The 27397-nt window shown below is 36.8% G+C and overlaps 1 protein-coding gene across 15 annotated transcripts in view; it reads right to left on the bottom strand.

The window, feature by feature from the left end:
- Positions 1–27397, bottom strand: part of LOC132907358 (uncharacterized) — a 140867-nt gene that overhangs the window by 88843 nt on the left and 24627 nt on the right. For 3 of the 15 annotated variants that reach the window (XM_060960473.1, XM_060960497.1, XM_060960506.1), the window contains exons 1-2: positions 11378–13033; positions 9507–11035 (exon numbers count right to left, since the gene is read on the bottom strand). The exons of 2 other annotated variants lie outside the window; for them this stretch is intronic. In XM_060960473.1, the coding sequence (XP_060816456.1) occupies positions 9507–9716 (210 nt within the window). In that variant the 5' untranslated portion in view covers positions 9717–11035; positions 11378–13033. 10 more of the 15 variants (XM_060960386.1, XM_060960447.1, XM_060960412.1 and 7 more) reach the window with 10 other exon arrangements.

Genomic DNA, 27397 nt, shown 5'->3' with positions numbered 1-27397 from the left:
AAAAAACATTCATAAGTATATACTTATGTATACTTATGTATATTTTAATTATTTTTTACCAAGAACGATAAATCTCCGTTTGTTCAATCACAGAGGCAAAAAGCTTTTTATCGGTATGCTTCGAGTTTCGTGCTCTTCAAAGGTTTCGACAAGTTTGCTTCAATCGAAAAACATTTCCAGTATTTGCCGTTACACTTGACCACAGGATTTTTGCGTTGCAGTTTTGCTAGCAAAAAGAGGAGCGAAAGATATTGCCAAATGAAAACCTCCAGTATACCAAATTGAAACTCAAAACTACATAAAAGGAAGAAAGAAACTACGTAGATGGAAGAAATTTTATCTTTCAATAACGATACAGATCTTACGATGAAAAAGCTTCGCGTTTCGTTATCTCGATTTGCGTTAATAAACAAGATCCTCGACGTTCGTTTCACTTCTTCTGCAATTTATTTTAAACTCGGCTCTACGTGGAATGATGAGAAACTTTGATCTATGTAAAGTAGAAAATGCATTCTCGTTTAAAAAAATAATGGAATAATGGAACTTTAATAAATAGAATATGCAAAATGAAACGAATACATATCTAATATGTTCGCTGCAATTTACAATTTATAATATCGTTGCGATACATAATTTGGCTGTTCCACAATTTACGATACACGAATATGCTCGCTATTTTACACATGTCGCGCAAACCAGTATTCTTTTTAACATTGCATCTACCTTCGTGTGAACTTGTTCGTTGCAATTACCGAGTACATACATCAAATGTGTAATATAATCTATGAATATTTGCGTTGTACGTATTCCGATTTGTAATTATATACATAGCCAACCATGATCGGAATTAAATACGACCACGAGATAGACATGGAAGAAATATTTAACATATGTACGCATGTTCTTTTTAATTAAGACAATGCGCGAAGCATATGCAATATGGAAAATAGTAGTTACATATGAAACTATGATTTTGCGTAAGCAAGTCTAATTATTAAATCTCTTACAAAGATGAAAATATAGTACTACAAACATAGTACTATTTGTATCGTTCAGTTTCTCCTTCTGACATTTTTTTTTAATTGTACTGAAAAAAATTTGAAATTGCATGGTCCTCGCATGGATCGGCAAATTCAATGGACCTATCTCACACAGGAAAAGATCATAAAAAGTTTTATAAAAAGGGTGGAAAATTCTTGTACTCAATACGGTAAACAAATGTACAAAACGCTTGATACTATAGACGTAGAAATAAAAATACAGACCGAATATGTACACGAAAAACTGTAATTGTTATTTCATGCTGTGGATGAAATATTTCATGAAATCTATCAAATATAATATAAATAAAATTCGTAAAATTTAATGAAAATAATAATGAAATTCATCGAACTGTTCGTTTTAACTTTGCTACTTTAAACCTTAGTCTTATAAAAAGTAACGTGTGACGGTCACGTAATTTATATACAATATTCATAGCATGTTAACGTATCTACACTGATCGCGAGCTGCTAAAATAACTGGAGATACCTTTGAGCAGCAGCACCTGTACGTGTACGTAGTTCCGTGAATGCTCGTTAAAGTTCCTCTTTTTCGCCATGTCCGTCTGTCTCTGTTCTACTGTTAATTCTTGTCCGATTGTTGAAAGTTCGAGGCGGAGGGAAGATTACATTATTTTCGAGGGTAGGTCAGGCACAGCGGTTGCGATAACCGTATTATCGTCCCGTCTCATAAACTTGTTTCGCGTAGTTTACGAGCACGCGAGTCTTAACTGCCGTGTACCAAGTGCTCCGCGAAATAATGATCAGACTATTTCGTCGAACTACTACATACTAATTATTGTGATTTACGAGAGAAATCACATTGTCGGCGCATGATACTCGTCGATAAGGGTCGTGCATATCATCAGTTTCGGAATCGAATCGAATTTTCCTCGTGAAAATTGTCTAACTCTTTCGATCGAGCATCGAACGTATCTTTGACACACACGTACATATACAATCGCTGTATATACAAATTACCTAATATAGATATGTTGCTGAATAACGTACGTGTATTTGTTAAAATTTTTTTTTAAACACGTATGTACATGTATTTCTGAATTGAAAATGTTTTGGTCCAGTCGTGCAATTGCTTATTTCGAATCGGTCTATTCGATTAGCTTTATTTCCTGTTGCTACAAACGTACAGATATAATGTACCAACGTAAACTGCTCAACCATGACTAACAGATACAATGGAGATGATAAATGTCGATAAGTACCGAAAAGATTTATGCAAAATTATATAAAATATATCTATGAACGTAAATGAATTATACGTAATTATAAAAGTAAAATCTGATTAGACATTTATTACACCTTTTAAATGTTATAAGATACTTCAAATATTGTAAAAATTCCGCGCGCTTAGGTTTTCCGTCTATAAATTATCTATAAATATCCATTAATTTAGTCATAAATTACTGTTTTCATAGTAGCGGTGTCATTAAAAGACAAAAAAATTGCTGAGCAAAAACTTGCAACTCACTTCGGTTACAAGCTCTTGGAACGAAACAACAAAAAAGCACGACTACAGAAACGAAGGATCTCGATCTGCTTGCTATACATTGTACGCATCTATTTTAACATTTAAATCGAGATTGATGGCCCCGATAATCGTTACGACGACGAATAAAAGTTGGAAAAAGAAAAACCTTTGAACATTGTATGCATCTTTTGCGAGTTTTGTACTTTGGTTTTTGTGTCAAAGTGGTACATGCGTCAGACGTGTCGACATCCTCGCAGTGTCGATCGTTGCGTTAGCAAAATTACTCAGATTTTAGCAGAATTTGTTTTTCGTATCGTTCCTTTGTTTCATGAAACTTTGTTGCGTTTCATTCGAGTTTAAAAACGTGAAAAGAATAACTGATATTCGGAATACGACCAAGAATTTTGATCAAGCAACTCTGCACAGGCACGTGGAAGAAAGAAACAATAACGATCCACTCTAAGATTACTTTTGAAGCGAGAAAACGAATAGCCGTTGTAATTCCTGTTACGATCCTGTAACAATCCATTATCTGTATTCAAACGCAAAACGCTCGACTCGTAAATGCGGAAGCATCTATTCAAATACCGCTCTTGCTCTACAAGACCCTTGCAAGAATACCATTAAGCTCGTAATCGATGCAAATGTTTGTCATAAAATTTAATTCGATTATATGTATATCGTGCTGCATATTGATTTTTTTAGAATTGATTCAAAAGTCGGTAGTTATCGATATTTGAAGAGAAAAATGAGCCAGATATTATCAAATACAAACACAATCGATCCTCGAGCAATGCAAGAGTTAACGACGATATATTGTGTATAGTAAAAAATAGGTGTGTAATTTTGGATTCCTGAAAAACTGATCTACGACAATCTACTGTTGCGTGAAAACCTCATTTTTCGTGTATCATGAATGCAATCATTCTTACGACGAAAAAGATCAACAGAAAGAAAAGTTCGTAAAATTTCTGTCAATTCGTTTGTACATAGAAGAAACGTTCTGGTAGTCAAATTCCGACACTTTGACCAATTTGATTTGCTTGTTACATGTGCAGGTTATTACGTGTGCGCTTTATGCAACGTTCACTGAACTTTCGGGACCTTATCTTCTCGCACTTCTGACAATTTCATACGTCTACTAGACATAGTTAAAGTTTGACGCCTGACCGATTTTAAGAGCTTGCTGTATCGTAGAGGCTGCTATGATTCAGTTCTTTCGAAGAAAAAGTAGAATGCTTCGTAAAACCGTGGATATCGTGATGATAAAACTGCGTGTTTTCATGTGAATTCATATTCTTGAGAATATAATTAAAAAAGTAAAACCTCGGTAGAGAAGTGTTTCGCCTATAAAGTATTATGGAAAGCGCTATACCTTGAATATTTGATATACTTTTTCGTATTATACGCATTTCGTTCGATTTTTGCACTTACAAATTTCTTATAAATGCATAAACACCCACGGTCTAGTAATAACAGAGCCACGATGAAATAACGTTTAAGATATTTAAATCATATTTATCGAAAATAGAAGAGTGATATAAATTATCAGTAATACAGTGAAAAAATTCACTGCCACCATCAGCTGTCGTAGTTGGAATCGAAGGACTTCTATCTAAATAACAACACTTGCGAATGAAACTACTAAGTAAGTTCTTTTTCGACTCGTCCAAGTCGCCGTAAAGTGGGCTGCTCCGAGCAGACTCCTTATAGTTGCAAAATCCCTTTGATTGTGATAATGCGTTAACAGGCTAGTCGAGTGATTAGGGGGTTGATTTACCATGTGACAAGCGCGTTACTTTGACGAGGCGGCGGATAGCGAGGTTGTGGTTGCTACGAGTTATTTCGCTATATCGTGCACACAGCGTCGATATTAATTCGGTTTCAAGCGTGTAACTTCGCGAATATTTTTCGCTCAATACTATGCGACGTGCTCTGATAAAAAGAGATCAGCGTGCGAAAACGACTGTTCGAGATAAATGCGTTTAATGTTTCTTAGATTGTCTACTTTTGCTATTAATGCACGATTCCAATGGTGAATTGCCAAGTCAATAATTTTATTCGAGAAAAATGGATTCGGCTCCATTGGAAAGAGAATACTTTTACTGATAAAAGAAAACACGAAAAAGAAAAAATCAATTCTTGCGCTCCTTAACGCCTTTTTAGAGCCCTTGTTAATCCCTTTGGTCAAATATAGTGGCTCAAAGAAGTATTCCAACGCACTTGGAAAATTTTTTGTATATACATGTACGTATTATATGGAGAACATTTAGGAATTTCTTTAACACTGTAACGAGACACGACTATCGTCGTTACATTGGTAAAATTTGAAAGCAACTTGGAAATGTATATAGAAGTTACAAGATACTTATTGGAAATATACTTTTCGCAAAAATCACCAAGATATTTGAACAGTCAATTATTCGCTATATTAGTAAGTGACAATAGATTTCTTTTTATTTATACAAACAGGTACGGAACAGTTAAGGAACAAAAATATGTATCAAATTTAGCACTAATTGTACATTTAAAACTACAATTCGCGTTATACATTAACTTCTTACCAAGTTCGGAAAAAAGATCTTGTAACTTCTATATACATCTTCAAATTCGTTCCAAATTGTACTATTGTAGTGTAATCACCATAGTCGTTCTTTGCTGCAGTGCTAACGAAATTCCACAAAGTTTCGTATAATATACACACGATATATTCGTAGAACGATTCTATGGCACGCATTGGAATGCTTATTTATGCTGGCTATTGTACGAATGCGAATTGTTGTCAGCCTCGATTGTGTTAAGAACGAAATTTTTTCAGGGATCCGCGAAAACAGGTCGGTGGATACGCTCCACCGCCTCGATTCTCTTTATCGAGTGAAAAAATCTTGGTTGCCGAACAACGCCGGCTACTGATATCGGTCGCGTTGATAAATGTGATAATGCTTGTTGTTTCATCGAGTGGCGATCGTATATATCTCGTTCGTTGCATCTCTCGTGTACTTCTCTCTATTCCTTCCTCGCTCTCTCCTGCTGGTGGGAATTTTTAAAATTAGACTTTAAGGTCAAACGTTGGTGCTGTCGTCATCGTCCTGACCTAGACTCGCTGGGGTGTAAACTTCGCCACGCAGAGGTACGGATAAGGTGCGAATGGGAAAAGAAAGGAAAGGCTCGATTTACACGCTCGACGTAAACTCGTCCGTGTTAGAGAGGCGTACTCGACCGGCCATGACGTAAGAGAGGCAGAACCACCGTGGCACGTGAACGGTTATATTAAAAGTCGATTATCGTGATTTCGAACGCGGACACGATAGGTATGTAGTCGTTATGTATTTATTACATAGCGCTGAGAAGAAATATCAACGAGATCGTAGAATTGGTCGGATCGACGTCATCGACGGTTCACGTGCTCGTAGTTTCACGTGTTGGAACGTTTCGATGAGCGAGTTGACAGAAACGTTGGATGATAAAGGCTCGAAAACTCGGCTACGGTTAGGTTCGCGTTGTATAAAGTGCAGTAGCCTTCGTAATATGGGGAGATCTTAAATTAACCCCCGATACGGGCAGCTCGTGACTCTCATGAGGTGACATGACGCACGCACATTGACCAGCCTGTGACAATTGCTTACGTAGGGGAGCGAGATCCAATCGCGGCGAAATTGCGATAGTGGATTATGTGTTCTTTAATTATGAATGCGTGTGTATCGTAGATAATTCAATTTTTAAACATGTTGCGATCGAATGTTGTTAAGATAATTCATAAGCTTGTTTTCTTTTCATTTTTTCTATTATAGTAAAAAGTTCCTTGTCTAGCATTATATCGTTTCGTTTACTTCAGGATGAAATATATGGGCATGAAAAAAAGAATTGATATTTTTCGGATAATCTGACCATGCAAAGGGTTGAAATATCGAATAGAAACCACTACTGATGCATTGATAATAATAATAATAATAATAATGTTGCGTATGCTTCTCTATACTTTACGATAGGGACTGAATCAAAGTTAGAATATACTTGGATTGGAAAGAGCCTAAAGTGCATTTTTACGTACGAATCAAAGAACAAGTCAAGAAATGTACAATTGTATCAAGATGTAACGAATGAGCTGCACTTGCAATTTATTCGAAATTAATTCATCGCGATTGCTTTCTAAGAACAAGGTGCTGAGATTGTTCTCCTCTCTAACTATACGGGACATAAAATTGTAGCCACGAAAATTGCACCCTTCTGTTCCAACCAGTACACTTTGCTCTCTATGTTTATTTCGTTGTATCGGTCTAGCGAGTATTTTTACGAACACTGGCTCCCTTCCATCGAACGTTTCGTAATTGGAATTCGACTAGGTGATCAACTCGAATAATATTATTCGTTCTCGACTTTGAAAACACGCTTGCGAGTTTGATTTAACCTGCAGTCCCTTTGCGCGATTTAAACGTGGGAACAGTGCGGAATTTGGAGATGGACTGGTAATTTCGTGTGACGATCGTAAGATCGAGGATATGAAAATAATGAACGATAAAAATAGGGAGGGGTCTAGATTAATCATGGCAATGGTTGCATCTAGGGCATTTCCTAAACGAAACACGAAGTCCTGACATCGAAACGCGAGCCAGGATCCAATTGGCAAGGGGCTGCATTTACAAAATAAAGTGGCTGTTATGTCGTTGCAATTTGGATTTAGAGGCGCGTTCAGTATGGTATGGGGGAAGGGATGTTCGAGATTCGAAATAGCAAACGGACTCGAAACATTATTCGGCACATTGAATATTGATGATTTTGAAGTATTTCCAGATCCTTGACATTTTCTCAGTCATCGGCGTTTATTCAAGTGGTTATCGTTAAAATTGTACGCGACAGTATAAATACTCGTCGGTTCTTAGATATTTAGATCGTTTTTCAGAAGAGCTGCAAGTCCTGACAAATCTCTGCTAGATTTAACCAAACATGAATTCTCGTTACAGTAAGCTTTCTCTTATATCTGGTTTAACCTTTTCAAAACTGACGAGACGATAGGGCAACTATACCCAATATTGAATAGCGCAATACCTCGGCGAGTAACTAACAAAATCAATCGGCAACAACGTAAAATATTTCGCTAAAAGCAAGAAGCAAGCATATTCGCATCTCAGCTTCATTTGGAAATCTGTCGTTGAATGCAGTTGATCGTTGTGTTTGAAAGCGTAACAAAATTCTTGAGAGGCAAGTTAAACAGCAAAATTTCTTAATGCAGACAACTTAGAAAATATTATTTTTGCATAATTTATCGTGAAACACGTTTGCTTTTGAGTGACCAAAGAAATTTACCGTGAAATTAATTTTCTTCTTGGTATGTATTCGTATATATTTAGTATTCACGTAATATGAAACATGTGAATGATACTGTTACCGATGACTATGATACAGAATAGTATCTGTCTTGTGTTGGCAACTACAAAAGAGACAATAATAGTGAAAAATGTGCCCAATGTATTTGCTGTTTTCACTTGGATCACGATTAATGTGTTTCAGGTGCGTCATTCGCGTGTTCAACGTGTAGAAGATAAAGGTCGTTAATATAATATAATATAACATAACATAATATAATATAATATAATATGATATAATGTAATATAATATATAATATAATGTAATATAATATAAGTTGAAACAAACGGAAAATAATTCTTTATTTATCTTTTTTACTTAAATAGATATTCAGTTTTCACGGTAAAAATAAAGTTTTTTGAGATTTCTTTACAAATTTCATAAATATTATTTTTTTAATTTGCCGGATTTGACTGTTTTAATACCTTTCATCATGACTTTACGACACAAACTTTTACATAGTTAACTATTAGCACACGAGCATTTATCAATGTTGTCGCGTTTTAACGTTAATTTCATTGAAAAGAAAGCCTCTTTGTTCCTCTTTTTGCTTATTTCGTCTTTAAAATCAGGTGTCCCACATTAGGTGCAGTTATCCTATACGATAACTTTTATAAAAATTGCAGAATTGTTATACCGTTATGTCGTGTTATTTTAAAAATTACGTTTAATTGCATACACGTATATTGTATTTGGATAAATTAATCAATCTTTTCTTCAACCAATATTTAGATTCACGAAGATAAATGGTAAGAAAACTTTACGAAATACAAGTCTGACTCAACCAGTCATTGAATCAACAACATTTAAATTTGGAAACAGTTTCAAACAAACAAAAAAAAGATAGAATTAACAATTAATTATTTATGTTTAAAGTAACCGTAACGTACAAAATTGCCCGACTATACAGACTTTTGCTTGATACACTTTCAATTATCTTCCATGAAAAAAAGCGACAAAGTGTCTGTTTAGAAAGAAGTATCGTACGTGCCACACACGCTATTCGTTCAATTTGTTTCAACAATCCAATAACACCGCAACTACCGAGCCTGTCAAAATGACTGCCATCAGTTTTTTATTTTTACAATTACTAAAAACACATATAACTATCTTCGATATTAAAATGTTTGCTTTTATCGTATCGAAAATCTAGCTACATATAGCTATTTATTATTACCACATTACTTTAATCCCAATTAACTACATACGATATGTTTAAGTACATATTAAGAAATAGTAGTCGCAGTGTTAATATCGATTACTTCTAATTCCGTATCCTATTTTTCCGAATCCGTAGGAAAAATAAGAAACACTTACATCCTGAAAACTAAAAAGTAGAAACTATCCAATACTATTCAATATCCCTTGCCTGTACTAAATCAATAAAACTAATCTTTTTTTAAAACACGTACTTCACTGGTACACTAAGACTAGCAAAAACAAATGTTTGCTCTTTCAGAGTCCGGACAGCGCTTTTAGATAACTCGTACGTGTATCCACATTCGTTCGGTCGAAACATTACATAAGAATCACGAAACGATCGGCAGAAGGAAAAACAATGGGAAGTGAGAAGTAAGAGTACTTAGATATGTGGGTGGTAAAGGTAGTCTCACCTCCTCTACAGCCTCAACGGCCTCTATAACGTGTTCCGCGATCTCCGCCGCAGTCAGACCGGTCTCGATGGGTGCGATCTGCGAATGTCGTCGCCCTTCGGCATCGGTAAGCTCCTGATAGCAGGATTCGCCGGAACCTCGTCTGCTGCCGGCGATACACATGGCTCGACGGAAAAGTCCCGCAACGACAGCGCACAGGCCACACTGCATACCCGTCGCGCTTCCTCGGCTGGACAACGAGCCGCCATTTGTTCGTCGACGGGTCCGAGTCCCGCGAGAGCCACCCTCACGTGCTTTGGACGCCAGCTTTTCTGCCTTTTTCGTTTTCCGCCCCTTTTTATCTTTTTCACGCTTTAACCTTATTATCCCTTCAAACGTTTCGTTCAATCTTGTTTCTCTATTTCTTTTCTCTATTATACAATTCCGCTACACTCTTCCAATTTTATCTCGGATTTTTATTCTCGATGGATCGTCGATAATTTATTCGCTTCTTCGAAATGTAATTAATTTCTTTTGTTCTTCTTTTTTTTTCTTTCAATTCCTCAGTTCTCTTAGCGAGCGTTTTCAAAGCTTGCGCTTTTAATCTCTCGCGTAATTCCTCGTGTTTGATTTTATCGCGCCTTCTTTTTTTAAATATTCGAGCACTTTTATCACTTGTGCTAAAATTTCTCTGATTATTCTTTCTCTAAATTTCACGTATCTGTCACACTTCAGCTGTTCACTACTGTTTCACACTATTTCCTCCGATCTCCCAGATCGTTGTCTTCGCATGCAGGTATCTCCTATCGTTATCCAACCGCGACTTCGAACTTCACCGTTTTAACTATTCGATCGTACTACTATACATTCGCGTTACTACGATGTACATCTAGCCAGCTGGTTCAGATATATCTCTCGACACGACTGACCGATTATCTTTCACGTTCGAACGCCTCATCCCGGACACGGTTCAGCTTTGTCCTGATCCGGAGATCGGCTAGTGGTCGCGTGGTCGCGTACATTCGATCGATCCCGTGTCGCACGCCGTTCAGACGACCGTCCCTTCCAACGACGATCCACCGGTACCGCATATCACCTGCACCACCAGGAAAGTACGTCGGAAACGAGTCTCCACGGAACTCGAGAAGGTCGAGAGGGAGGAGCTGCAGCTCTCTCCTTCCTTTCCTCGGAGGAAACTATCGATTGCCGTCAAGTTACGAGCACGATAGCATCTAACGACACATAGTGGTCCTACAATGGAGCACCATAACTAGGATAACGAGAGAGAAAGAATAGGAAAACGTTGGGCGAATCACACACAGAAGGTGAACGAAACCGATTATTTGAGTACGCACATGGTCCGTACGATGTAAAATTGTCGATCGAACGATTTTCCTCGTGGACAGACGTTAATCTCGATTCCGAACGGATGTCTCGTGGCGCCGTGTGTCCGGGTCACGTGGGAACGTAGCTTTTGGAATTCTAACGCGCCCCGTGCCCCTCGGGTCCCCCGTGGTCCAAGATACACACGAAAGCAAACACTTCGTCGGCTGAAGAGAAGGACTCGTAGAATGGGAAAGGTTAAAAAGTTGGCGTTAGCAAGATCGAAGCGTCACTCTTGAAACAAATGTTCCGATATGCACTTCCTGTTTGAATTTTGGGCCGAAAGTAGGTATATTCGAGAGTTTCCCTTTGATTTCGTTTATTTTTGTTGCAATATTTTGTGTAACAATTTCGGCCTTGTTTTAACCAACAGACATCTGTTTATTTATGATTAGAGATTACGCAATTTGTATATCTATGTAGGTATATCCTTCTAATCGTATTTTATTAATTACTACAATATTATATTTAATTACTATATCATTCTACTGATATACCAAGAAATATACCTGCAGTCTATTCGTTACTGGTCTTTAGTTTTTAGATCGAACTAAAAACTGTGACTGATTGCAGTTTCTCTTCTCTACAAGCAAACGAGATTTTTGTTATAATTTTTGAACAATAAAGAAACACTATTCGCGTTCTTTCAAAGTCGAGGAAACCTGCGAAGTCTTTTATTCACGATTATGTGAAGCTAGCAAAATCTTATTTAAAATGTTAATATATTGAACATTACGTAATTCTGATATAGCAGAACTTTTGCTTTTTAGTGAGCACGGAACGTGCTAACAACGCTGCTCCCTAAATACATCCGCCAGATTTTCACCCTTTGCAAAATCTTTCAATATGATCAGTTAACGATCCCAGCATTTTTATACGATGGAGTATTTTAAAGCTAAATCTCATATATTTAGAAGAGAGAAAGTACCTAATAAATATCTATGATACGAATTTACCTGTGCATTGTGAACTTCTTTTCTTTTCCATCGCTTTATCGATGAAAGTAAAACTAAATAACAATTGGCACATAGTCAATCGATTCGTGCGGAGTACGAAAGATTAATATACCGGGAAAATGGCATACGTCGTGTAAGAAGAACACGGACAAGTACAGAGAAATGTATGAATTGTCGTTTCCTTCGTATTTCCTTCGATCGGACGTCGATGAATTTCGAAAAAAGCGATCATCGAGACGATGATGAGCACGTGGTTCACTCGCTGAACCTGGAAATCTCGGTGATCGCGACTCTCTATCCGTGAACCACATTGTCCATTTCCATCGCGTCGCGTCGTCGTCGTCGTCGTCGTCGTCGTCGTCGTCGTCTTCGTTAATGGCACGTCTAATACGTCAGGTAAACAACGAGATCCTCCCGCTACTCTCTTTCTCGATAAGATACCACGAATCCGTAGTAAGAATCTCTCTCTCTTCGCTGTGTGCAGGCCAGAGAGGAGAAAAGAAATAAAAATGGGCAAGAACAAAGGTCCTCCTCTTTGTTCCCTTCGACCTCGATTTTTCCGCGAGACTCTTTTTTTCAGCTTACGGAGCAGCAATTATAACCGTGTGGCGAGAGTTCGCTCTCAAAGAGTGTACGGCCACGAGGGAAAAAAAAAAAAAAAAAAAAAAAAGGGTGAAAAACGAGAGGAAAAGAGGTTTGGAAAAAGGTGGGAACCACGGTTGCGTGTACTCGTTTCCGCGCTTCCTATCGTTTCAATGTCTCTTGCTCGTACGATTAATTCTTGCCATTTAAAGAGAGACGGAAAGAAAGAAGATTCGTTGAGAAGCTTCCGGGCCACCTTTCACCAATCCATTTTCATCGACGTGAGAAATTAAGCGATTTAGCTTTATTTACATTTCGGTCGATAAGATTCATACATCTCGATCAACATCGACATGTACGGAAATTCAACAAGCACTATCGTTTCCTCGTCGTACGGACGCACCGCGTAAACATACGCTCGTATCACTTAAAAGCCGTATCACCCGACAGCGAAGGAACAATCGAACGATGATCAATAGACGATGATATCCTCTTTCAGCAACTGCAACTCGACTTCTGTATACAGCCACGGAATATCCTCATCGTATAGAGACACGAGAGAAGCGTCCATCGAGATTGCAGTAGAATCGAATAGAATATCCGCGAGTAAGAACGATACCCTGGATGCGATACCTTTAGCGGAGCATACGGGGCTTGGCTGTCGTTGTGCCGTCCTAACTAGTACGCGAGAGAAGAACGACGGGGTAACGCCCGCGCACAGATATCGTAGCTGCTTCCGCACCGGGACGAGCCTAGGAGCTCCATAACCGCGTGTTACGGGTTGGCCCCCGGGCCCCGAGGCCCGGTGCCGACGTCGGCTCGAGCACGAGGGCGCTTCCCTTGATGGTTCCTCCGTCGTACACGTTTCCGTACGAGGCAAATGTGGCAATAAATAAAAAGAGTGAGAGAAAGAGGAATATCCCCCCGAAGATAGAAGAATTCGAGGCCGGGAGCGTACTACAGCTATCACCGACTATGCACGCCGGCCGGCCGCTGTGCATGCACTGAGCCACTGGCTTCGAGCGACGAATGCTCGGACGGCGTACGAGCTCGGCGGCGCTCGGTCGTCTTCGTCGCCGCTCGGCCGCCTCCGTTGCCTGGCCACGCTTCCCGGTCAGGCTGCCCGAACCGCGTAACGCTTGCTCCGAACAGGCGACGCGAGAGTGCCTTTCTCATTATGCGTCGAGCTCTCGTCGCGAGTGACTCGTTCTAGGTAGGCTATCGCGACCGTTCGGTCGGCGCTTGCTTCGATGCGTTTCTCTCTCTGGGAAATAGAAAGAGAGAGAGAAAGAGAGGAATCGCTTGTACGCGACGAGAGAAGATCAATAACGGATCCCTCCCTCTTTCCGTCGCGTGTACGCGCCAGCCGCGGCGACGTAGCCGCCACGTATTTACACACGCACGTCATGCCAGTCTTACACTACCCCCCGCGGAACATCGCGAACGTCCGCGGTCAAGAATTTCGCGGTCGCAAGAAGCGTGCAAAGGATATACCCCGTTTTATCGATCCCTTACAGATTTCGCTGCGAGTATTGCATGCAACGTGAAGGTGTGCTCTGCTGATTCGTCGCTGCTGAATAACGCTAACGACGGAAGCTGACCGTGTTTACTGTTCGGAAGTATGGATCGGAAGCTGCGGGCACAAATTGAACGATTGATTCATAGAGATATAGACAGGGCGTTTTCGAGTCGTATATTCGCAGATTCGTGAAAGTTCGATCGAGTAAATTTTCGTTTATGTCGAATATTGGAACGATTTTTTCGATTCACGAGTTTGCAATAGCCAATGACCGATGCCTTGAAACTTTATGGCTTAGAGTGCCGATAAGCAAAGCCCGATGTCGATTTTCATTGTTGGTCGTAAAAGAAAAATTGTGGGATAGCGTTTCTAGGGTTCACCAAGCTGCTTTCATAAACTGCTAGAAATTTCACCAATTGTACAATTTGTAAAATTTTTTATTTGCTTTCGCAAGTTTTGCCGTATAACGAATTGGGTTTATAGTTAATTAAGAATGCATAGGGTGTTTAAAAGTAGAGTCAAGCTTTAAACTGCAGTAAAGGGTTAATGAATATTACATGTAGTTAAAGTCTAGCGCAATCTCTTTTTACAGGGTACGACGACCTTCATCGTTTTTCGAATTAATCGCTAATTTCTTAAAAGAAATTTCTTAACTCATAGACGCTCGCTGTATTCAAAGAAGTACACCCGATATGCACCGTCGCAATAATTTCAAATTTCAAACAGGCTTCGATGGATTAATGAAAATTTCGAATAGAATTACTTAAATACTTTCCACTTTTTGAAATTTTCGAAAACAGAATTTGAAGATGAAATACGGTATAAAGGCCGTTGCGGGGTAAACTGGAAGATATATAGCAGATACATTTACACAAGTACCATTTACATGTAATAAATTTTTGACTCTTTAACACTGCAGTATATTGCGATATACTTTCATTACTCTCTCACCGTGACTTCTAGCAGAATTAATATCTAAATGGAATTGTATATTACGTTGTTTCTGCGTCATTGCGACAAGCATTAAGCAAATTATATCGCATTAGAGTGTAAAACAAGCGAAAACCTGAGGGAACGCGTTAGAAATTCCTTTCGACGATTTGTTTCCCTCTTGAAACATGAAAATGATGGAAACGCGATGTTTAATGCCTTAAATACCATGAGCAACGTGATAAAATTTTTGCTCGAGAAACGAATACGCGAAAAAGATTATTTTTATTTGTCGCGCGGATAAATTCGATTTTTCTCGAAATGAAACGAAAAAAGCAGGAAATATTACAAAGTATCGTGACAACTGTGTCCGATGAATTTAGAGCGATGTGCCGGCCTATCTCTGCATTTTACACCGATATCAGAAATGGCTAGATGAAAAATCGATAAACGTTTCCGGTTCTACATATGCGATTCGTCAGATAACGTATTCACACTATCGAAAACGCGAATGCACTCGTCTCTGTTCGACGAAACAGCACGGCCGAGTGCTTTATTCGAGGAAATAGCGGTGAAAACACGTTAACCTTTCTATAACCAGAATTTCGTTTGCATATGAAGAAAAAATAAACATAGTTGATTATAATTAGACGGCGGATGTTTAGACACTTATGAGAAATCGAAGGATATAAAAATATATAGAACGGCAATATGCAAAAATACATAAAATAGCCAAAGCAAATTATTCGTTACAATATTTAGCAAGCGACATGGGATCTCTATTTAGATTTCATTATTTTAGTTCTAATCATAGATATTATATACTTGCATAAATATTTATAATCTAGTTATAGACTGAAAAATAATTTCTTTGTCAATAACCAATTATTTACTAATTTCTCGTATTACTATATTATTATGAATTTTTAATAAAAGCAAGGATACATCCTATACAAAGTTAAAGTTAAAGTTAAAAATTATGGACAATTTCTGGATAATCTACAAAAATGAGAGATAAAATGCTGGAATATCGTAAAACGAAAGGACGAAAAATACGATCAAATAAACGTTGCCATTCTTGAAATACTAAATTTTCCAAAGCTCGTGCCTCTACAATAACATGACTATCATTCATGACTTTAAATTTTTCATATTTCCGCATCCCCATATTCCCATCCAACTCCAACAAAGAGATCTTTGTTTCGACGCATGAGAAATCAAAATGATCACCATATCTTACACAGATCAGAAGAAAGAAAATAATACAATTCTAAGCGTCGAGAAGCTTTTATTTTATCAAGACAAAGAGGTTTTGTAAACTGAGAAAACATCGAGAGATACAATCCATTTTACTTTATGAAATTTTTGCACTTTCTATTACACTTTTCAAAAAAGGGAAAAATGTTCCACCAAATACGATCGTTTATAGCAATTCGTCAGTTCTTACGAGCGTAACAATAAAAAACATACGTAGAAGAAGAATTTTATTCTATAATAACATCAACATTCTCGAATGTTTCTATCGTAACTAATTTTATGTTCTGATTACCATAATTATAACTTGTATTATTCGACCAATAATAACTACACGTATACCAATCTTCCAACAAGTGCCTTAAATACATTTTAATTTATTATTTTAGTTTATACGTTACATGTCAAAATATTTGAAAGATCTACCTAAATTCCGGTTTACAATAACTCGTAAGAACGTGGTCATGAAAACACACGTAGAAGAAGAAGAATTCTAGTTATTATATTTTCTTTTATAATAACATTAACTTCTTCGGATGTTTCTATCGTAATTACTTTTATCTTCTGATTACTATAATTATAACTTGTATTATACGACCAATAATAACTGGCACACTACACCTACACCGTTCCTTCAATGAGCGCTTTAAATACATTTTAATTTATTATTTTAATTTATATGTTACGCGTCAAAATATTTGAAAAATCTACCTAAGTTCCTGTTTACAGCAACTCGCGATTTCGTAAAAGCGTGATCATGGAAACACACGCAGAAGAAAAAAGATTCTAGTTATCATATTTTCTTTCATACTACTCTTATTTCCTCGTTACTATAAATTATAATTAGCAATTATGCACCAATAACAACTGGTACTCTACATTTATACCACTCATTCAATGACCGCCTCAAATACATTTCGATATATTATTTTAATTTATATATTACACAATATTAAAATATTAGAAAAATCTATCCATGTTCCCCCAGTTTATAGCAATTCGTGATTTCCTACGAGAGCGTGACCCTGAAAACGCACGCAGAGGAGAGCGTGCCCGAACCAAGGTGAGATACCCGCTGGGGCAATTGCGGATAGAGAAAATAACGATGTGTTTTCAGTGAATCCTCTCTTCTCTTGTGCACGACGACAATCCCAAAGAGAGGGAGAATCGGGCTGCATTATCGCCGGATTGCCATTGCCGCTATAAAAAAAAAGCTTGACCCGTATTCTCTTTCACGTTCAACTTGGCCACCGCCATAGAAACCTCATTTTTCTTCTCTCTTCTTTTCTTTTATTTTCCCCCCTTCAGACTTTTCTTTCGCGGCTCGTTTCGTAGAAAGGACACTCTAACTCGCGACGGGGGTTCGTCGTCGACGATCCCTTGAATACGTTTGTTAACGAACGCCAGAAAGCACCGGTCGATCGACCTACGGACCGAATTTAGGTAATAACCAGAGCTCTCGTCGTGGGACATCTGCGTTTAAACGAGATCCTAGCGTCTAATGGTTGCCACAATGGATTTTAGCGGCGAATCGATGGTGTCTCAACGCGAAACACGGAGACTCTACCAAGAGACCAAGAGAATATTTCACAATATTCGCGTACACTGTTTTATACTTTCACGGCGATTGAATGACGTATTCGTGACTCTTTTTCAAAGTTTCAATCGTGTTATTAGTACTTGCTAGTTAGAAACTACACTTATAGACACTTGATCGATTTGTCGTTACGCAAATCTTACTAAGACAGATAAGTTTATATCAATTGAAATTAACAATTGAGAATTGAAAGTCATATTTATTCTCTTTTTATTAAATCGATAGATTATAAATTTGAAGGATTTGCTATAGAAGTAATGATATGGACTGTAAAATTTTTAATCTAAATGTGTCTTTCCGAGGGTGCTTTGGACCGGCAAAGCCGAAATCGGACATCATATTTCACGGAAACGAACGCCTTTAAAGATTCATCTTTGTGAACATTTAGCCGACAAAGGTTTTAACTCTAGAAATCCGCTTAAGACCATACAGAGCGGCAAGGGGTAACTTACCGTTTAACGTGATAGCACAGCTAATGCCAATGCTCCAAATGCCAATTTTCCTGTTTACAGCTTACCGCTCTCTGTAAAAATAAAAAATAACCCAAACAAACCTAGTTCAATACTCACGATTCAAATGCACACAGAGTAAGCCATACAGTAGGTTAAGAGCATCAAATTTTAGAAAAGGTCCCGTTAAAATTCACGAGGATGTCATACATCAACAAGTTGATCGAAATTTTTGACGTCTTATTTCCGTGAAAAGCGACCAATATTTTTGGCTTCGGAGACCTCAAAAACTCCTAAAGGAGGTTATTTTAATCGAGTATTTTGTAGATCAGATACTAGAGACAATTTAAATTACTTTTTAAAAAAGCTTGTCAATATCGCGTTAAAGATGTAAGAGGGATCAGCGAACATTAGTTATTCCAAAATTACTATAGTTTTATCCAGCACTGTATTACATTAATCTACGACTATATGCGACTTCAAAAGCGATCAAAGAATTTCCCCTGAAACAGAAGAAAATTTAAAATACGGTTTCGTTTAGAAAAGTTACGCTGTTGTCTTGTTATGTAGTTCGAACAACGTGATCTAACCGAAGTTAAGCGCAACAAAAATGTTGCTTGGTACAAACCGCGGTCAATTTATTCAGTTCGACTTTTAAAGCAACAACGTAATATTATAGTCGTGTGCGACGGTTTCACGCAACGACTTCACGAAACTTTCAAACGGAATGTTCGCGTATTTAGGAATTCATCTAAGCGATTCCAAATATAGAATCAGCGTAAACGGGCACAAGTACGTATCTATTACTGCGATAGAAATACACGTACTATTTTCCCTTGCCTCTGTCAAGGTGCTCGCGATATATGTACATACTACATGCATATAGCTCGCAATGCAAGTAGTATAGGTAATCGAGTTACATACTTCTTCAACTTCTTTCAAACTGAAACTCACGGCTGTCAGTGAAACTGGCGAAAAGCTTTCAAAGTTTCGTTTTCCTTGAAAATTTTAATTCTGATAATACCTCGATCGAATAGATTGATGGACAAGTGACTTCAATAATAATTTCCAGTATCTGCTATCACAACTTCGGCAGAATTTTTTTTTATGAAACGAAAGTTTTCATGAAATTCGAACTACTTCGATTGATAAGATTATAAATGGCACTGAATTTTCGAGCTTGTAATACATACTCAGTTTTAGAGTAATACGATATGCTTAATCAAATTCGTTCCAGTTATTTGATATCCAATTTATATTTCATACTCTATATCGGATGTATTTTATGTATATCGATATCTAATTCTATTTCGTGTTCTATATCGAAGTTTATGTATGCTTACAACGTAAGCAACATATTAATACGCGAAGAAATCGCAATTCTCTTAATTTTTTATGCATAAAAGTACAAACTTCCTTTTGGATACTGACATCCACTGCTTGACCGCGAATATGCTACGGTTTACTACTTGTTCTTGCATTCCAATAAGATTGCTTGCAATATCAAGTTGTTTATCGCTAAATTATCGAAATAAAACGTAACGATATTCGATTTTTTTACCGAGTGTTTATACGATTTAATTTTATCTATACTTTTACTGACAAACATATACCTCACAGTAAATCTACACGAGTTCGTTAAATGGAGGCTTATTGTGAGAGTTTAAAGACGTGGATTTTGGCTCAAGATTTTAGATTTTAGGCCAACATGTTATAAACTTATTTATACATCTAGTAAAGCTTGTACACCTTTCTCTACAATTATTTTTTTTAAATATCCAATTTTTCTTTGAATATTTTCTTTCTTTGGAGAGTTAAATTCCAATGTTTGTTTCTCTGTACCGCTAAATAATTCAATAACCAAATTTCTAAAAATAAATAGCCACTCTTTCAGCTTGCTACGACATAAATTTGTTAACGATTAATAAAACAAACAGTAAGTTCACTGTCTCCAGGCAATCCTCCAGACTTATAATTAGCTTGTTTTTATATTCATTTTGTATGTCACTTTTGTTAGATAGATACTTGGAGAAAGAAAGGAGCAAAACCAAACGAGACGAAAAGAGACGAGAAAAACAGATAACTGAGAACCTCTGTTCGTTTGGTAGGATGGCTGGAACGGGGGGCGACTGCTTGTCGGCCATTGACCTCGCAACTGCAACCACCACCCCATCTCAGTCTCTCTCTTCTAGGTGCCATGAAACTATTCTATCTGCCTCTCCTCCGTATCTATCGCTCTTCCTGTCTGGTTACTCATTACGACTCTTTCCGCTTCTTCGAGCTTTTGCGCGTCTTTTTTCTCTCGCTACCCATCGGATTAATTTCTTTTCCACGCGAGAAGAATGCAAGACGGAGTGGTTGTCACAGGAAACGAGAGATAGTATCGGTAATTTTCTTTATCGATATAGATGGTACTCTCTTAGATCACTGCGTTTCAAATCGTAACATGCAAATTGTCCCCGTATCTGCAATCGTAGCTTTTCATTTTCAGATTTATCATTAAATACAACTATTTATATTTTGAATATAATTCTTTGAAATAAGATACGATAAAATAAATTCGCAAATAATTTTCTAATTCGTGAATTTTTTCTAAACGTATATCAACGATACCTTGTATCAAATAGCTTTATTTCACATTCGATGCCAGAAAAGTTTTTCAGTTTTACCTTGTAGTTAATAATACGAATAAAATTGTATATTACTTGGTGATTAAATTAATTCTTCCCGCGTGGTCCCAATCCATTAATCATTCTTCTTTTATCAGTTTTCCTGAACTACGGTGAAGTAAAAATAATTCCACCTCGGAGGTATTTATAATTCCAATACACGCTTTTTATTTCATAACAATTAAATATGATTATATATATAATATTTTTAATTATATATGATATATATATATATATATATATAATATTTCTGTACATTAAATGTGCGTGTACATTTAAATTTTCCATGCATACACAAACATTCACGGTATAATTATGACCATAATACCAGAGAAGTCTTGGGACATGCATTATTATCGAACAGATCATCTTATCCAATTCCCGTTTTCCCTTTTCCTTATGTCTGCAACCATAATTCAGATAGGATGACGTGCAATTTGTTTCGAGAAGGATTGTGTGACAGTCGAATTCAACGTGGCGGAACCACCCGCGATTATTCCTCCCAGAGGAACCATCGCGCAAATGGCAAAATGGACAACCGATCTGTGTAATTTGGAATATTGAGTACGCCGTTTCCAACTCCGTTGCCAAGCAATCTCCAAGCGCGAAATTAAAACAAAAAATAACCTGACCGAAAAATGTTCAACTTGCCTGAAAATTGTCGTTCGAAAGAGAAGATGAATAGCCATCGTCGTTTATCGACGTTTATTTCAAATCAAGGAAATGAAATTATCGAAGATATACTGACGACCATATTTCACGTGTATTTGTATAAACAGACAAATATAAGGTTGTCAAACAACGTGATATGCATATTTCAGATTGATGAAATATCTTCATTGGCTATTTCGATTTATAGATTCGAAAACTACATTTTTCAAATTTCATAGCGTTCCCTCCAATAACAGCTATCGGACGAATATCAGAGGCTGATGATCGCAGCGATTAATCAATAATATAAAATCCACTCTAAACGAGTGATGGAAGTATTTTTAATTTCACCAATAAAATATGGAATATTTATACCAAAAGAAAAATAATCACAGTACGTAAATATAATAAAAATTCGATTGGTTTTAGAATACATTTTCATATATGAATATTTTAACATTTACCTGTGTCAAGAGGAAAGAAAATATTTATATGCATGTACAAATACGTATACGATATTAATGTCAATCAATTGATATTGGAATTTTAATAGAGTAAATTTTCTTAGTTTTTTATTATGTTAAAACAATAAACAAAATCTTATATTCTCACGTCAAACATTTACATCGTTTACTCGCATATTGTTCGTTATAATTTCACCCACCATTTAGATAAAAATGTAAATATCTTTCGTTAAGAGTTGACATATCGTTCATACGTTTGTAACATCGCAAACAATTTATAGTAATTCGTAAATGGTTAAAAATCTTACTCAAATTGTCAAATGATTTAACTGGTTTTCAGTTTCTCTTTGCTTAGACAGATATTTTAGTTTCCTTTTATTTATTTGGTCGAATAAATATTTTGGTCTCTTCAAGTTACAATTATCTTCGCGAACCATCCCTGCAGCAAAGGGTGGTTGTAATATTTTCTCTTATTCTTATTTTTGATTGGCAATTTTGATATTACTTATCACAAAGTCCAACTGTTATACTTTCAGTAATATTAGATGGGTACATGAGCTTCGGGTATAAAGGAACTTTTTGTAGCTCTATCTTTTCGAGATAGTATTCGAAAGTAAAATTGTTATTTTCGACCAGGTCTACCCTACGCGATATAACCTACTATCTTATCGTTCTAGCAAGGTTTGATTCAGATGTGGCAAGATGATAGTACTACAATACCGTATTACAACAATGAACGTAATTTTAAATGCAGATGTTCGATCAATTACGTGGAAAATAAATAGTTTAACAAAAATTCTACACAATAATCCACGCTGATTATATCCATAAATTAAAATTCATAGATCGATAATTGCGAATATTTTACAAATTTTTGTTACCACAATTTTGTTTGCAATTTACAATTATTTATGCTATCTCCTTGTGATAAATCTTATTTTCATAAATTTAAGATTTCTTCTTTGAGATGTTCAATACTAATTATGTACTTTCTTGAATACTAATAGTGTGAAATTGATAATAAAAAGTGAAATTGATCGATAAGGCTTCTATATTCTATGATTATATCGTTCAATAAAATACTCTACGAGTTGAATATAACATGGAATGCGATTTCTTCAAACTTTAAACCGTGTTTCTCTCATACAACCAGTTACATTAATATTGGCACACTCTTTAAAATATTATAACTCTTTTCAAACTGGATCAAACGGCTTGAGTTTTCCTGAAAAGTTAAAAAGATTCGTTTACTAAACGACATATAAGAGAAAATTTTGGAAAAAACTGCGATTGGTCTTCTAATGAAAATTTAAACGATACGTTTCCGTAGATTTATATCGGTTCTATGCGTGCCGAAACTACAATTACTATGTATCTAGTTACTACTCTGTCAACTTTCATCGAAATCAGTGAGAACCGGGTGTAACGAAGCAACATAAATTTAAATCTCGCCAAATCTTTCCCTAACAAGAGAAAAGTCAAAGTGTCCCTTTGATCAAGATTGAAATCACTCGACATTTCCCAAAAATAACAAAGGCTACAACCTGTTACAACGAATCTATATAACGGTTAATTAAGCTATCCTTTGGTGCCAAATACCAGACGCTGTTTACGCCATTAACAGTTTCCGTTGGGATGGAACTTCGCCTCAGGGGTCGAAAAAGTATTATAGACCCTGGAAGCGTGGGCTATCCAGGCTGACTTTAGTAACGATAGAGCTGGTCGCGCTACGGGGGTGGTTAGTCATGGCTGGGCCACGCGGATGGACGCGCAAAAGGTGTTCCTGGGAGAGAATGCGTGCGCACCCTCTCTGCTAGCCAGCTCCAGCTCCATCCGCCCGGATCCATCGAGCCTTACGAGCCCATTATACGCCCTCGTATACTCGACAAGCGTACACCTGACTGATTTTCTACGTACTCTCTTCTTCTGTGGTACACACCTGCTCTAGAGATAGAGTACAGGATTTTCCAACTTCTAGAGTGCTTCTACACGCGTACAGCATTTGCGACAACACATTGTACACTGATCTGATAGTATAGTCTTATGGACATAATGTGAAATGTGAAATGCTATTAAGAATTTTTACGAAAACAATCGTTGTATGCTATAGGTCACGTTTCCTAACACGCTCGCTGCCGGACGTCACACGTGCGTGACGCACTAAGAGCTGTACAGCGAATTGCGTTCCAATTTTCGACAAGAAAAATAGATGAAGCCTCGTTTATTTTCATCGGAGATGCTTCTGTACAGTATCCACAACGACTACCCTTGATCTGGTGTTACAACACGTTTATCTTTTATTATTTTAAGTACACAATATTTCATTAAAACGCGACTTGTCCTTCGCTCGAACAGTGCATTTCTATTGTTGGAAGTGTTTCATAATTATATATCGAAAGAGCATAACTCAGCGACTTCAACGTTCCTCAAATACGCTGCCAGTATCAGCATTCTGAGTAATTTCACTTGTGCATATCGTCGCTCGGCTTTAGCTTCCCAGATAGTCGTAGAAATATTTTCAATACATTTTAATTTATGATGATGATAATGAACCGCTAGGTTTATTAAAATCCTATGTGGATCTTTCAAAAAGTATCACGTTAATAAATAAGAATAACCTAGCTTCAAATATGTCTTTTTCTTCGTCATTATTCCAATGCGTCACATATATGTACATAGATACGGTTTATTCACAGCCCAGCGTCGCACATGTTTGACGTACTATAAGAACTACTCCGATCGTTGATTTAGTACGTTTCTATAGTATATATGTGTAATATCATGAAAATTCGTTACTTGGACAGTGGGAAGTTTTTAAACGGCGGTAGCAAACTTGTTAATATGCACCCTTACAAATGTTAGTACTACGACGTGTGCCTAAGAAGTAACGAAACTGGTTCTGTAAAAACGTTGATGTGTCATTTAATGAAAAATCTATATTATCCATTTCAGAATGATTCCTTTGAGAAGCCGTTTCCATTCCTGGAAACAGTGCTGAAATTCTTCTACCGAAACTACTTTCTGTTGATCGGTTACAACCTGTTGGATGCTGTTCATAGTTCCAAAATGATATCCCTTAAGATGACTTTTGAATTTTGAAAAGACAAGAAAGTCACGTAAATTCATATCTGGGGAGTACGGAGGCTGTGGAAGCACATGAATACGTTTGTTGGACACAAAACTCATTTACAAACTCGTTCGAAATTGATCGAAACTCGTTCTTGATGCAATGTAAGACGCTGTTCGATACGTTGCTGTTCCATTTCCGTAACGCGTCGCTAAAAGATGCTTTTATAAAACTCGCTGCGAAATTGATCGTGTTAGCTGAATCGAGTTGAAATTAATACGGAAGGTAAGGTAGAGATATACGTCTCAAATAACGTCGCAGCATTGTGATACAATGTCGCGGACTCCCCAGAACCGAAATCTATCTCGTTACCTTTTAGACACACCTCGTATATGAAATGATAAAATTCGTTGTATAGCTGTAGAAAGAATCGCTGCCAACCTTTATAGTCTTTCATAAACTTTTATATTATCAACCTTATAACCGTTTGTTTAAGTTCTAAGAAAATGAATGAAGTTGAAAATAACAGAACCTCGAGAAACACTTTTAAAACAAGGGAATTACGACGAGTTTAGAACAACCTATCGAACAGGAAGATTCTTTTGGCTATATCTATGAATAAAAAATTCATTAAAAATGTCACGGTTACATGACATTCAAATTTATAAATGGTTCTCTGTAATTAGAATAATCCAAGAATTAGTTGGTATTCAATGACGTTTCGCTCTTATTTAACCATTTACAAAATTAGCCGCATTAAAAATATTGGTAACACGTTGAAGCAATGGTACACCTATTCTAAATTCTGGTATCCGTGATCGCGCTATAATTACGTTACCTATCTAAAGAGCAAACTTTAGTCTCTCTTTGACGCAGTAATTGAACACTGTCAAGTTCCCTAAATCTCTTTATCGTTGAATCGTTCTGTGCCTTTATCCTCGATGCTAAATCAGGGCTGCTGGTTACAATGAAATTCCATTTTCCCAGTAGATACAGTGCGTTCGTGGCGAATATTTTTCGTTGGAACCTCCAATAGCGATGTCTGTCACCTTTAACTCCGTCCACCTTTTTCTCTGGTAATATCTTGCCGATTCTACAAGGGCTTACTCGAATACCCGGAAGAGGGTGAGAGGAAAAGAAGATAGAAATGGCAGACGATATATTAGATGAAAATCGATTATACAGTTTAAAGATGTCTACGATTTCCGTGGAATATCAGTGAACCGTGCTAACAGACACGATATTAAATTGGGACTTGATTTATAGCCAATCAGGAAAACAATAGGGCTTTGTAAAGTATAAATTGCCTTTCTTTTCAATTTCAATGCTGTATTGCACATAAACGTAAATCTCCGAATTTATACCAAATTTATACCATTTATTTTTGTAAATTTATATCGTATGGTTATGAAAATCCATATCATTTATTTTCATATATTTATACCATATATGTATTCTTTTGAATTTCAATAATCATAAAAATTGTACATTCTTAGGATATATTTATTTTCATAATAAGTTAATTGGCAATTACTATCCGCCGTATTGAAGTGTCTGCAAATAGAGACTTTCTACGAAACAAGTTTTACCCCAGTAAATAATTCAACGTACCTACCTTATTAAAAAATTGTTTTATTGTATTGTATTTACCGTGCAATTTACATTTCTCTTCACTAAAAGGAAAATAAAAAGAAAATTTTTACGTTCGTGCTACTTGCGTCTTTTATTATTTAAACTCTGCAATTATTAAGTAAAAAGTTCTTATAACAAGTTGCACAACTTGCACTTCCTTCCACGATTTCATCGATTCAATTGCTTCGTCTCTCGAGACTGTGATTTTTTCTCCCCTGTCTATCAACAAAATATTATTTTTCGATCAATGATATAACGTTCATATTCACACGTCAAAGGCCTGAATTAAGAAAGAAATGACAGAAATCTGTCATAATATATCAAACAGAACGATAATCCAATAATGTAGGTTTCACGTCGGAATAAGTTGTCCGTCGACAGCGTCGAAATCGCGAGAGAATTGTACAAGACGTCCAGAAAATCAGAACAATACCTGAAGAAATAGAAAGCGTAGAACAATTAATGGCTAATGGTAGTAAACATCTTCAGGCTCTTGTTGGGATGCAAAGAGAATCATTTTGAGTATCTCCTGTATAGGATATGCAAATACGGTTTATTGGAGAAGAAACTCGCTATAATTCGAAAGCAAGGTCATACACAGAATCTACCGCCGAAGCGGTTCCCGGATGCTACGCGACACCCTGTATATTACTCTTTCATTTCATCCTAACAGTATCTTTAGCCTTTCAGTTCGTTTCTATCGACGAGACACCTTTTTTCACGGAATAGTATGACATTGATACACGCAACTGTGAAATT

The sequence above is a fragment of the Bombus pascuorum genome, chromosome 1, assembly GCF_905332965.1.
Source record: "Bombus pascuorum chromosome 1, iyBomPasc1.1, whole genome shotgun sequence".
Lineage (NCBI taxonomy): Eukaryota > Metazoa > Arthropoda > Insecta > Hymenoptera > Apidae > Bombus > Bombus pascuorum.
This window is presented reverse-complemented; position numbering and strand designations above follow the sequence as displayed.